Below are 12,290 nucleotides of genomic sequence, written 5' to 3'. Positions count from 1 at the left end.
GAAAAGAAGAAAGAACACACAGTCTGTATTTACCAAACAACAACCGAACTTCTTCCAGCTCTGAAACATTAGAACTAAGTATGGAAACCTGTAGAATGTGACAGGACGGCTAGGCGTCTGTACGAGGATGGCATCTACAGCATAAAAAACACACTGAGGTGGAGCTGGCTTACGTCTGATTGGCCTTTCATTCCCTTCCTCTTACCGTGTCATTGCTTCTATTACAGTTTGATCATTTTCTGTGTGACATGTTCAGTAATCTATAGTACTTCTATAGAAAACCTGACCCCCAGTGTGGCTACCATCCCCACAAGCTGCTGTGTTTTCCAGGCTAAAGGGGACACTTGTCTGTTAAAATGACCATACATTGTCTTCTTCTCTCCTTTTAATGTTGCTACTTTTTGTATCTGTACCTCTTTCTGCTTCTTGCTGTGTTTTGCTCTCAAAAGGAGTCTGATTCAGACCAAGAGCAAGAAGAAGAGGTAAAGGCGGCCTCTGCTTCCCGTTTGTTCCCACTAATCTGCCAATTCTTCATGTTCATTGTCTGGTAACTGGTAAAACAACATTAGCTGTGTTGTCAAGTGTTTATCTTAATAATGGTAGACAGAAAGGCATTGTGACGTGTTATTGTGGTTCATATTCTGAGGCACAAGTACTGATGTCTGAATGACATGCAGGAGTTCAAACCAACTGAGTCTCAGGGTTCTGATCTCCAGATGGACATAAAGGTGGTTGTAGAAACCTTTTTGCTGCTCAACCAGGCGGCTGCCTTAGTTCTATCTGCTGATGGAGAATTCAAGTTGTTCATATGCTGACAGCTTCAGGTGTGTGTCGCACAAAAGTTAAATAAACAGATAGGATGTCGGCAGATGCAAATGCCAACCGTCCACTAATGAACAAACAAACTCAAAGGGAACCAACAAGAAAAGGAGCCACAGGAACCGTACTTATCCCAGTTGGACTTTAAAGACAGCGTTGTCCCGTCATGGACAGAGGGGACGGACATTTAAAAGAGGACTCATGGAAACATCTAGGTCCCAAATAGAGAACAGAGGGGGGGCTGAGACAGTTCTGGTCTTCTGGCTCAGGTTCAGTCCTGCTATGACACCCCCATCACACGCACACACAAATTACCAATTAACCACTAACGAGAGAGCTCTGAGCCGGCAGACATTTAATTGGCATTTTGTATCACATGACACCAACGTGTCACACGTCTGAAGCAGTAAGCACATAAATAACCCAAATCCACATCAGAAGTTAGAACTGTAGAAGTTACTTGGATGAGCAAAGACTTCTCAACCAACCTTTAGAACCCTGAAGAACAGAAGTGTGAGAACATGTTCTGGAGAACTGCTCACCTTCACAGGAACTAACTGAGCTTCTGTCATTGTGTCTTTCAGGTCAGCAGAACCCTGGAGAAATGTAAGAGACTTTTCTTCTCAGTAACGTTACCCAAACTGCTTTTCAACGTGCTAATGCTAATGCTAATGCAGTAATAAACCAGAAACTGAAGAGTAAACGAAGCATGCGTAGTTTTACAGAGTCCAGTTATAATCAAGGCCTCAGTTTAAGATCATTAACATGATAACTGCCAGTAGTTGTGTTAACCTTTTAAATCTAACCAATAAGGCAATGAAACAAAAAATCTTTAGCTAACCGTCTTCATGCTAATCTTCAGAGGTTTCAATTCTTTCTTGTTTTTTTCTGGATTTTTTTGTAATATTTGCATAATTTGAATCCAATATTGTTCAAATGTGAAATAGGACGTATGTAGACAGAGTGAAACACTCCAATCAGAACACGTACCGAGAAACTGAGGCCCAGTTTGAAGGCATTCGAGCAGTGGGCTCCAGTTTGACACGGTGGCAGAATTGTGGCCCTTTAGGTCAGCAGGTTAGTTGTGTGGTTAGCGTCTAAATGCCTTTTCTTCTAACTGCTTTTTCCCTTTTAGTAAAATCCCTTTACTGCCCCTTAAGACCTTTAGAACGTCTACATTCCTTTTGAGATTTCCTTCATGTTACCCATGAAAGGTTATAAAAATATAGACTACATTTAAAAGCATTTGTCATGATTTACATATAATAATACTCAATATTTGATCAATCACCTCCCAGCCATGCTTGACCCCTGCAGCCATGTGAAAACTTCAGTCCAGAGATGTGAAAAGGTCCTTCTTTTCATCTCACAGCAACATTTACTTGAAGGAATATCATAGTTTTTTTTAATCCAAATTTTCCACTGGAATGTCATACCCAGAAGAAAGAAAACATCCGTATGTACAGTCTTTGATGGAACAGTTTCTCCCATAACCTCTCCATCAGCACTACCCTTTGTTTTGCATGGAAATAACTTGCCTATCCTTAATGGGTGTGTGATTGCATGTGTGTAACACTGACATCATCTCAGGTGCTTTTTCTAAAGGCCGTGTCGCACATTTGTATTACACGGATGTAAGCTGGTCATACGTGAACAAACGTGGAAAAAGTGAGAAAGTTGTGGTCTTTAGGTGAAATGTTCACAGATGGATCAGGAATGAACCACGTTAAAACCACAGAAGAAGTAGGAATAAACACGCTAAGAACACGTAAACCAACGTAGAACATGAAGCGTGTGATTATTGTGATGTTTATCTGTAATTCATCAGTGATTCATGCATCAATGATGTCATCTGAACGTGATCTGTGCGCCGTATACGTGATCTAAGAGTTACACATCAGTGGTTCATGCATGAAAAGTCTGTTAGACAAACATGGAACGCTCCTGGAAAGACACACATTAGTGGATGAATCTCACAAAAATGACACACAATTGAGTAAGATTTACATAATAGTTGTGTATAAACCACGTAGAATATGTATAAATTCTCAATCGACCCAAATTTCTGACCAGCTCTAAACCAAATTTACACAAAGACCCGTCGGCTGAAACCCTCGACGGATATATGTGTACGTCAATGAACACAAGAAACACGTATGAATGACGTAGATCACGCATGGATCACCAAAGACAGACAATTCATACGTGGAAAACGTAGGTAGCAGCTGTTAGACACGGCCTTGAGGGGTTTTTGAAATATTCCTTCATTTTCTAATTTTGTTATTCTGTGTGTACATTGTGTGATTTTGTTCCATATCAGTTCTGACCTTTGACCTCAGGATAACTGAGGGCAAAGGGAGTTGATACACTTCCTGAAATCCTCTTTTTTTAACATCTGTTTTGTTGATTCAACCCTCACATGCATTTATTTGATCACTGGTTTTCTTCATTAGATATATTTAATTTTTAGCCATTTCTTCATGTTTCCAAATAGACATTTCTATCATCTAGAGGTAAACACACATCTGTCATCTACATTCTTTATGCTCTCATACGTCACTGGTTCACCTTGGTTGGTGTGTGTGCGAATGTCTGAGCGTATCCGCAAGTTATTTCCTGCTCATTTTCCCAGTTTGGATTATTTTAGCTTCCCAGAACTATGAGAAAGTACAAAGCTGTTCCTGTTATATCCTTGTGTACATGTGTTGCCCTATGATCCCTGCAGTGTGTTCCAAACCTCTTCTGACCTCCTTTTCCTGTGTCTGTCTCCTTTCATTTAAATTTTTGATTTTGTTTACTCCTTACTTGTCCTTTTCTATATGTAAGATGAGGAGACGGAGACATCAGACCTGAAATCTGAGCTAATTCGACAACCAGATCTTCTGTCTGACGTGTCGGAGATGAAACAAGATTTGATCAAAATGACTGCGATCTTGGCTGCAGACTCGACAGACAGTTCTCGTTCTGTTGGAGGGTGTGGTCTAGAGAAAGGGACTGAGGATGTTTCTGGAGAACCCTTAGAAATAATGGAAAAGGACTTAGAGAAAGTAAAAGAGGACCTAGAGAAAGTCAGTGAAATACTGAGAAGTGGAACTTATGAGGACGAAGTGTCAGAGGAGGCGGCTAAAGCAGTTGGAATCGCTGAGGAGTGGGTTCTTCTTTCAAACAGTGAAATACAAGAAGCTAAAACAATGGCAACCATAGAAGTTCACGAGCCCGTCTTACGTGAAAGTAGAGCGAACAGAGGCACACCCAGACCTAAAGCCATAAAGGACAGTAGTGACCTTAAAGAATACTTCCTGGATGCACAACTAAGCCCCAAAACAAAAGCTAATAAAAAAGACAGCGGTGTCCAAGAACGATTTACTGATGTTGTTCTACGTAAAGGTGCAAAGCCAACCACTCCAACGAAAGTCCATGACAGATCCACCACAGGAGATGGTAAAAAGCCAGTGAAAAAGAAGGAAAAAGAACAGGAGCAGGCTGGGGAATGCAAAGAGGCTGGTGCTCTCCTAAGTGTACCTGCCACTAAACAGCCATCTCCTGTATCTCCAGTAATCGAAGAAACTCCTATTGGTTCTATTAAGGACAAAGTTAAAGCCTTAAACCAAAAAGTAGAGGCGGAGCAAAAGAGTAAAAAGGTTACTGGAAAGTCACCTTCACAGTTGCCTGTTACTTCTAAACCTCATCCAAAAGCCAAAGAAAGCCCCAAAGCAAGGCACGGTCCACCAAAATCTCCAAAAGCTGAATCAGAGAAACTTGGGGACACCATGACGGTTAAAGAATTGATGCAGGCATTCCAAACAGGGCAGGATCCTTCTAAGAGAAAGTCTGGCTTATTTGAGGTCAAAACAGTCCCTCCATCAAAATCAGACAAATCTACAAAATCTGAAAATGTCCAATCAAAGGCCATAATCAAAGCCACTACCTCACAGAAGGCACAAGAAAAGGAAGTTTCTTTGGATTTTAAACCCAATAAGAAAGACGCTCTGCAAAGCAAGAAGGACAACAAGTCAGCTGCTGCTCACTCAGAGCTAACAGATACAGTAGACTTTGGAAATAGTGGCCTTGATGATAGCTCTGACAGCCTTAAGCATGACGGAGTGGCAGACTCACTTAGTGCCAGTTCCGGAGATGGAACTCCTCACATGAGCTCTGAAGACAGTTACAAACATGAAGGTCTGGCTACTCCAGGCTCAAGTCCTGAGAGTCTATCAGGACAGCAGCCATCTGCAGCTTCCATACCAGCTTCCACAAAAACGAAAAAATACAGTAAAGATGGAGAGAAATCTGGAGAATCTGGTGAAGGGGCCATTGGTGATCAACTGTCTACAGAACTGACCCCTCTGGTTTCTTCCAGTGAGGCTGCAGATGACCACACAACAAGTGAGTTCATATCTATTAGGAGGAGTGACTCTAAGCAATCTAAATCTCAAAGGCCGATAAGGAGAGTTTCTGAGACCGTAGAAACATTTCTTAGCGATGATGATGATGATGGCCCTGGCCATCAGTTAGCATTGTCTTTAGTTGGTTCTCCAACCTCTCAGCCCTCTAAATGCTTTGAACTGCCTTTAAAACAAGAATCAGACACTCTCAGTCCATTAGCTGATGACTCTTTGACAATAAGCCACAGAGACTCTCTTGAGGGTAGTCCTCTAATGGAAGAAAATTCCTCCCATAAGTCCCCTGACTCTATTGAGCCCAGCCCAACCAAGGAATCACCTCCTCGTGACTCTCTAGAAAACAGCCCTGTAGAGCAAAAACCTCCCCTTCCCTTTCTGTCCATGCTTGAGGACCCTAGTGAATCCTCTAGCCACCCAGAACTTTTCAAAGCTGCAGAGTTCCCTCAAGATGCATTACGTGGTAGACTCCTTCGAGGCCATGAGGCTAGTGCTGATGAGGACAGTTGTGAGCAGACATCTCAGATGTCAAGTTCGGGTAAGAGTCCCTTCTCCCCTGATACTCCTAGTTCTGAAGAGGTAAGTTACGAGGTAAACCCCAAGCTCCCTGACAACGCATTCCTCTTTGTTTCTTCAAAACCGGCTGTCATTCCTGAAGACCCAAAAGAAGAGGATCCCTCAGACGACTATGAAGCACAGAGAAAGAACACTCCTGAAGAGGAGATGTTTAAGATGGCAGCCAAAATTAAAACTTTCAATGAAATGGAACAAGATGCCAAGATCAAAAAGAAGTCTTGCAAGAAATTTTGTCACACAACAGATTTGAAAGTAGGGAATGACAGCTGTGAAACACTAAAGACAACCAATGAGAAGCTTTCCCAGAGTGAATGTGGGTTCAGTAAACCCACAAAAGATTCAAAATTAGCTAATTGTGTTAATACAGATGTTAAAGTTCAACCTCCCTCTCCTTTTTCAGCAGGTTTGCATGATGGACTCCTCAGCAAAGAAGTCACAAGCACATCAGCCTCTGTCACTTCTGAGGGACCTCACTCTGTCTCAGACCAATGCCATTTCAAATCCAAGCTGCAAATAGCTCATGAAGAAAAGTCTGTAGCAACTACCGAAGCCGAAAAAGACATTTGTGCCAAAATGGCATCAACAGCAAATTCTGAAAACCGGACTGACGAGCAAAAGGAAGAAAGCTTAAGAAAATCAAGGGACACGACCACAGATGGTCAAACGTTTGAGGTTAGCAAGGCAAAGACGTCTATGGTAAAAGCAGCTGGTAATGTAACAGATGAAGTCAAAGAAGATCTCATAGGGCATTCTGGAGCAACAGCGGCATCAAGCCAAGCAAAACAAGAGGTCTGCATCTACAATGATAGAGCTGAAAATGAATTGGGTTGTCCCACAACTGAGTCAAAAGGGGTCACCGCAAGGGTAGACACAGACTCATGGTCTGCCATGCGAGAGGATGATACTGCTTTTGCAGCTCGTGTGAGGGAAGAGGAGCAGAAAATTCTGAATCTGGTGGTTGATCGTCAGTCTCCTCAAGCATCTCCTGACACCACGCCGGGTAGAACACCAACAGAAGAGAGCACTCCTACCAGTGAGCCCAATCCTTTTCTTTTCCAAGAAGGAAAACTCTTTGAGATGACTCGAAGTGGCGCTATTGACATGACAAGGAGAAGCTATGAGGAAGATGGAGGCGGCTTTGCTTTTTTTCAGATAGGTGAACAGCCTTTAGAAGAGTGTGTCTTGGAAGAGGTTAGACAAGAAAGCAGTCCAGCAGTAGAACTTCAAGTTGGTCTCAATCTAACATTAGATGTAAAGCCTGGAGAAGATGAGACCTCAAAAGACACCATTCATTTGCAATCTCATGTTCTACCTGAAGGAGAGACTGAGACTTCCAGGACCGATCCTTCCAAATCTAAAATACCTAAAATGGGCATTTCAGCTTCAGCAAAACCAATAAAAAAAGATCAGACATTCCCTGAACTTCCAGAAACAAATGTAAGTGATGTAGAATTAAACACAAGTTCCTCTGAACAAATTATTGCAGATGTACAGACGGCAGAAACTACTGTCACTAGATCAGTCTATTCCAAACAGGGGCAGGATTCCTCTGATTCCTCTCCGGAAGAAGCCCAATCAGTGATAGAAGCCCCCAAAACAACAGACAAGCTAAAACAAAGTACTTCTAGAAGTGTTAAGAAGTGTCCAGTCAAGACTCAGGCCAAGTCTCAAAGTCAGGTCAAGTCTCAAAGTCAGGGAAAATCTACGGCTCCTTCTTCTCCAGCTACAAGTCTCAAAAAAGAATCGTCATTTGTGGAATCCAAATCTAGAATTCCCATCAAGGCGAGCGCTGTCAAGTCTGATTCTAATTTGAAACGAACGGAATCGAACCAAGATAAAAGACTTAAGGTAACTGTAAAAAAGGACACAAGGAGAAAATCTGAGACAGATGCAGGTCCCTCTGTGGAAGTCAAAACCAAGTCAGCATCTTCCAAAGCCAAGAGCTTCTGTGAGGGAGAATCTACCAGGTCATCTGCTAAAAAAGAAAAAGGTCATCCCTGGACTGCTGAGTCAGCAAAATCAAAAAGCTTCCTATCCAGATTGCCAGTGCGGGGTAAAAGTGGTCAGCCGTCGCTTTCAGCAACACCTACTAAAGAGAAAGGTGAACCACACAAACCGTCCACTGAGTTCTCTGAGGAGATTCGTGACGAAGCAGCCAAACTTGTGGCAAGGCTGGCACAGGTGGAGACGGAGAAAGATCAGCAGGAAGTGTCGGGCTTGTCAGATGATGAAAGCAGTCTCCTCGATCCTTCCATAATAGAAAGAGAAACTTTCCCAGAGCTGCAGTTCCCCCCCTCTGGAGGCGTCTTTCCCATTAGACCACTGTGGGACGACCCTGTTGAGAAACAGATGCAGCGAATACCAGACGATAAAGTCCAAAGTCAAGGTATCCCCAGTTGAAGGGGCTGTTCTTTCTATCTTCACCTCAGTAGTGCAGCAGATGGTGCTGCCTCTCTGTCTCTTGTACTTGTGTCCCATTGTAGTCGGTGGACCTATGTTGCTGTTGTGCTTGAGCTGTATTTTTGTTTGTAATGTTCGTCTGTTTCCTGCTCTGTGTACTCTGTGTCTTAATGATCTCAAAATTGTCTTTTACTGCTTTGTATAAATTTTGAGGAAATCTCACAATTAAATCTTAAATTGTGAAGTCTGAACATTCAGCTAAAATCTCAGCTGTTCTCCAGAGACCAAATAACTACATTTATGGTTATTAGTCAATCCTTAATGGAATTTATTACACTGACGGTGTCTTTAAATAGTCATCAACCTCATGAACCCTAAACTTCACACAGTAATCAAGCAGTCCACAGAACAAAATAAGAAAGCCAGTGAAGGTCAACTTAGAGAGTAAGCCTTAGCTGCACCTTCACTGCTCTGAGCACTCACGGCTGTCTGATATTTGCAGTAGATCCACAGGAAGAAGCAGAGAAACGAGAGCAACGATTGGCCGTTATAGCTGATCACCTCGGCTTCAGCTGGACAGGTGAATTACAATTTCTGAGGAGTCAGGCTTTAAGTATACATTTCCTCTGACACTTTTTTTCAGGCTCTCAGGAAGGATCACATTTAAATTACACTGTAAGCCTGTCTAAATTGTTTTCATACATTCTTTTTTACCCTTTTGTCTACAGAACTAGCCCGAGATCTGGGGTTCAGCGAGGAGAAAATCAACACGATAAGAAATGAAAACCCAAACTCTTTACTAGACCAAAGCCACGCCCTTCTAAACCAGTGGGCACAGCGGGAAGCGCAGCACGCCACAGGTCGATTAGGATGTTGAAGACAGACACATCTTCAAATTAACAAAGAAGAGTATTGGTCAATGTAAGTTCTTTTTGTTCTGTTACAGCAGAAGCAACCCTTGTCAAGCAACTGACCAAGATCAACCGAATGGACATCGTTCATCTGATTGAAACTGGTTTAAACAGATCCACTCAAGAAGATACATCGTCACATACCTATGCAGAAATTGAGCAAACTATAGCTCTAGACCATAGTGAAGGTGTGTAAAGTTATAATTATCTGATGCAGGGACAATCAAGTTAATGTACATGTTTCTTTGGAATCTTCATTAACGCTTGATACTCTTTATGTGAGCCCAGGTTTCTCTGCTCTTCATGAAGACATTGATAGTCCACGGCCAAGGAGACATAAAGAAACTGCTAGTAGGAGTCCAGTTTCAGGGCAACAGGTACCGGTGGTTTCAGCCGAGGATCTGTGCTCCAGTTTGACATCCCTTCATGAGACAACAGGAAGGTCAGACGCAAGTGCCATGGCAGCAAACCTTCTAAGAAACGCACAGAAAGAGAAACTAGAAAAGGAGATAGAAGCAACTCAGTAAGTATCCGAAAACAACCAAACGTGTCCTCCATGGATCATTCCATTTTTTGTTGATAAACATCTGTTGTACTGCATGGACCAATGCCACAAATATTTAAAACAATCTAAAGCATTCAAGTACTAGTGGTTTATACTTATCAGTGATCAGCCATCAGTCGCATCCGCAGTCACACAGTCTAGTTCATACTAATGTTGGCTGGTTTTAGTTTAACTGAGATGAACTTCTGAGTGGCACTCATTCTTCTTAAGCGGCATGATTGTCCCTGCCATTTATGTTTAGCATTTTACCCAGACGCTGCGTCTGCAAACACACCGATGCATGAAAGGTAGAGGAAGACGTGGTGTGTTCGTCTACCCAACTGAGGCAGGTGATAGTTACGTTTTCATCATCAGCAGTGTTTAAAAGATACTTTTCTGGACAGTTTGCTCTGTGATGGCATTCTCAAATCGCTCAAAGTAAATTCCGGTTAAATGCCACAATCTTGCACTACAGGAGTAAATTAAGGTGGCTGAGACCCTCCATCGCAGCAAAAAAGTATCAGAGGAAACAAAAAATAACCTGCAAATAAGAGAAAAGCTAGGATGCTGGTATAATTAGGTTGTTTAACTATAATAAAGAAAGAGGATTAAAGTGCTGACATTTAAATATTTATTGATCAAAATTATCCCACAAAACACTGCAACAAGCAACATATAAATACGGAGGGTAAAGTCCGGCTCAGGCTGGGTCTTTGATAAAGGAGCTCTGAATGACTGACTCAACAGCAGAAGCCTGATTTCCACAATACACTTAACGATACTTGTGGTCAGCTCTGTGTAAGTTACTTATTTCTGGTATTTTAAACCGCTTTGTGCTTGTTTTGGTTGTGTTGCTTTTTCACTTTTTCACTCACGCTAGCTGCTGCAGGTTTGGGACTGGGTGCTTGTGAGAAGAAAAAAAAGTTTTGGATGCTCGGTGCTTCATTAGATTTGAATAGCTTGAGTCAGACGTAGATCATTTCTTTGTAAAGGGACATGACATCAATTTGGTGTAAACATTTTCTTTTCTTATGTCCAGCCTGAAAGAACATGCTAGCTTCCAGTTTCACCATCTCTGCTAAAGTGCTACTTCCTGTTGTTTTAATCCAGCATGGAGAAAGCGTCAGCATGCCCCCACCCACTTGACTCCTTAATCAATCAGGGTCTCGAATGTCACTGTTTCTCGGCACCCCACCCTTGACACAAACAAAGAACACTTGTGGAGTGCTCCCATACCCTCGAGCAAAACTAAAATGAAGAGCCACTTGAGGTTGATCAATAAACTGTGACCATAACTTATACTAAGATACTATAAGGCCTTTGTAGCAGGGATAAAAATTAATTAGTTACATAACTCCATAATTAACTTGAAATGCCAAATGTTCATGTCTGTCTGAGAAAAGTGCAGCCTTAAAACATCAAGAATATTGTAAAAAATAAACTTGACTTCTTTATGGATTTTACCAATTGTAGTTTTTTTTAGAATTTGTCTCCTGTGATGAATGAGGGAACATTGTACACAGATTATGACCTAAGCATTGTTATCATTTGTATTATTGTCATTTCTACCAGGAGTTTAAAAAAGGAGATCTTTTAACACACTGTCTCACCCTACAACCCTACTAACCCTATGTATTTAAATCTGACCAAATCATTAATGACATGGCTAATTATTGGAATTTTTTTTCTACAGATCATTACAAGGAATATGCGAGGAAGAAAAAGACTTAGTACACTCTGGTATCTATAGACAAGTAAGTCCTTTTTTCACGCTGTACAGAACCTCTCCTTACAATCTTCGATCTCATTTGATTGACCCTGTATACAAAGGGGCACCCAAGTTGTGTGCCCAGGTTCCTCCACCTCTAAGCGTGACCCATGAACCACGTAATAATGAAGGGACTTTTGAATGTGAAGGGGCTGATGGTGGTGAGGACTGGAGCCTGGAGTGTCTACGTACTACTCATTTTGGAGACAACAGGGACTTTCTATCCCAACCACCTTTACGAGAGACGTCTAATAACTGTCAAACAGGTGTATGTGAAAGCCGCCCTTTATCCTTGACTGATTTTGGGGAAAGCCTGGATGAGTGTGAGCAAGCTGAACAAGACTTTGACAAACTGTCCACAGAGCTGACAGAAATTGAGGAAGTCTCAGAAAAATCTTCTCTCCCACAGCAGCCTTCAAACAAAGACTTTCTTGAGTCTATCTCATCGGGTCCAAGTCTGGAACACAGATCTGAAAAACAAACTCACTTGGATGAAGTGTCACGCCGACTGTATGAAGTCCTGTATGGATCCCGTTTTGAGATAGTAGCTCCAGATGGTGAGGATCAGTTGGTAGTGAGTAAGGGACTACTTCATGACAAGAAAACAACTGGAGATGTTACAGATGTTTGCCAGGACTCAATGTCAGCTGATCTGAATGCAAAATCCATTCCTGGTGTTGATCAATTCCAGAAGATGTCAACAGTGCTCAATTCATCCAGTGCCATACCTGACATTACAACTTGTTTATCTCATGAAATGGAATTGGCCACTACTGTGGGATCTATTCAAAAGCCATATGGTTCAAACACACAGCACAAAGAGTCTGATTCTATTGATGATATGCAAGCTAGTGCCGAACACTTAAAGAAGA

At 42.0% G+C, this 12,290-nt stretch overlaps 1 protein-coding gene across 50 annotated transcripts in view; it reads left to right on the top strand.

The window, feature by feature from the left end:
- Positions 1-12,290, top strand: part of ank2b (ankyrin 2b, neuronal) — a 181,815-nt gene that overhangs the window by 151,959 nt on the left and 17,566 nt on the right. For 26 of the 50 annotated variants that reach the window (XM_078936521.1, XM_078936537.1, XM_078936525.1 and 23 more), the window contains 8 exons: positions 450-482; positions 1,404-1,425; positions 3,646-8,181; positions 8,698-8,775; positions 8,924-9,055; positions 9,142-9,294; positions 9,395-9,629; positions 11,344-11,404. In XM_078936521.1, coding sequence (XP_078792647.1) covers positions 450-482; positions 1,404-1,425; positions 3,646-8,181; positions 8,698-8,775; positions 8,924-9,055; positions 9,142-9,294; positions 9,395-9,629; positions 11,344-11,404 — 5,250 coding nt within the window. The remainder of the gene's footprint in view (positions 1-449; positions 483-1,403; positions 1,426-3,645; positions 8,182-8,697; positions 8,776-8,923; positions 9,056-9,141; positions 9,295-9,394; positions 9,630-11,343; positions 11,405-12,290) is intronic. The other 24 variants (XM_078936557.1, XM_078936553.1, XM_023949072.2 and 21 more) reach the window with 9 other exon arrangements.

Source organism: Oryzias latipes, chromosome 18 (assembly GCF_053564925.1).
Source record: "Oryzias latipes strain Hd-rR chromosome 18, Olatipes_Hd-rR_3.1".
NCBI classification, from domain to species: domain Eukaryota; kingdom Metazoa; phylum Chordata; class Actinopteri; order Beloniformes; family Adrianichthyidae; genus Oryzias; species Oryzias latipes.
The sequence above is the reverse complement of the archived record's forward strand: the minus strand, read 5'-3'. Positions and strand labels throughout refer to the sequence as shown.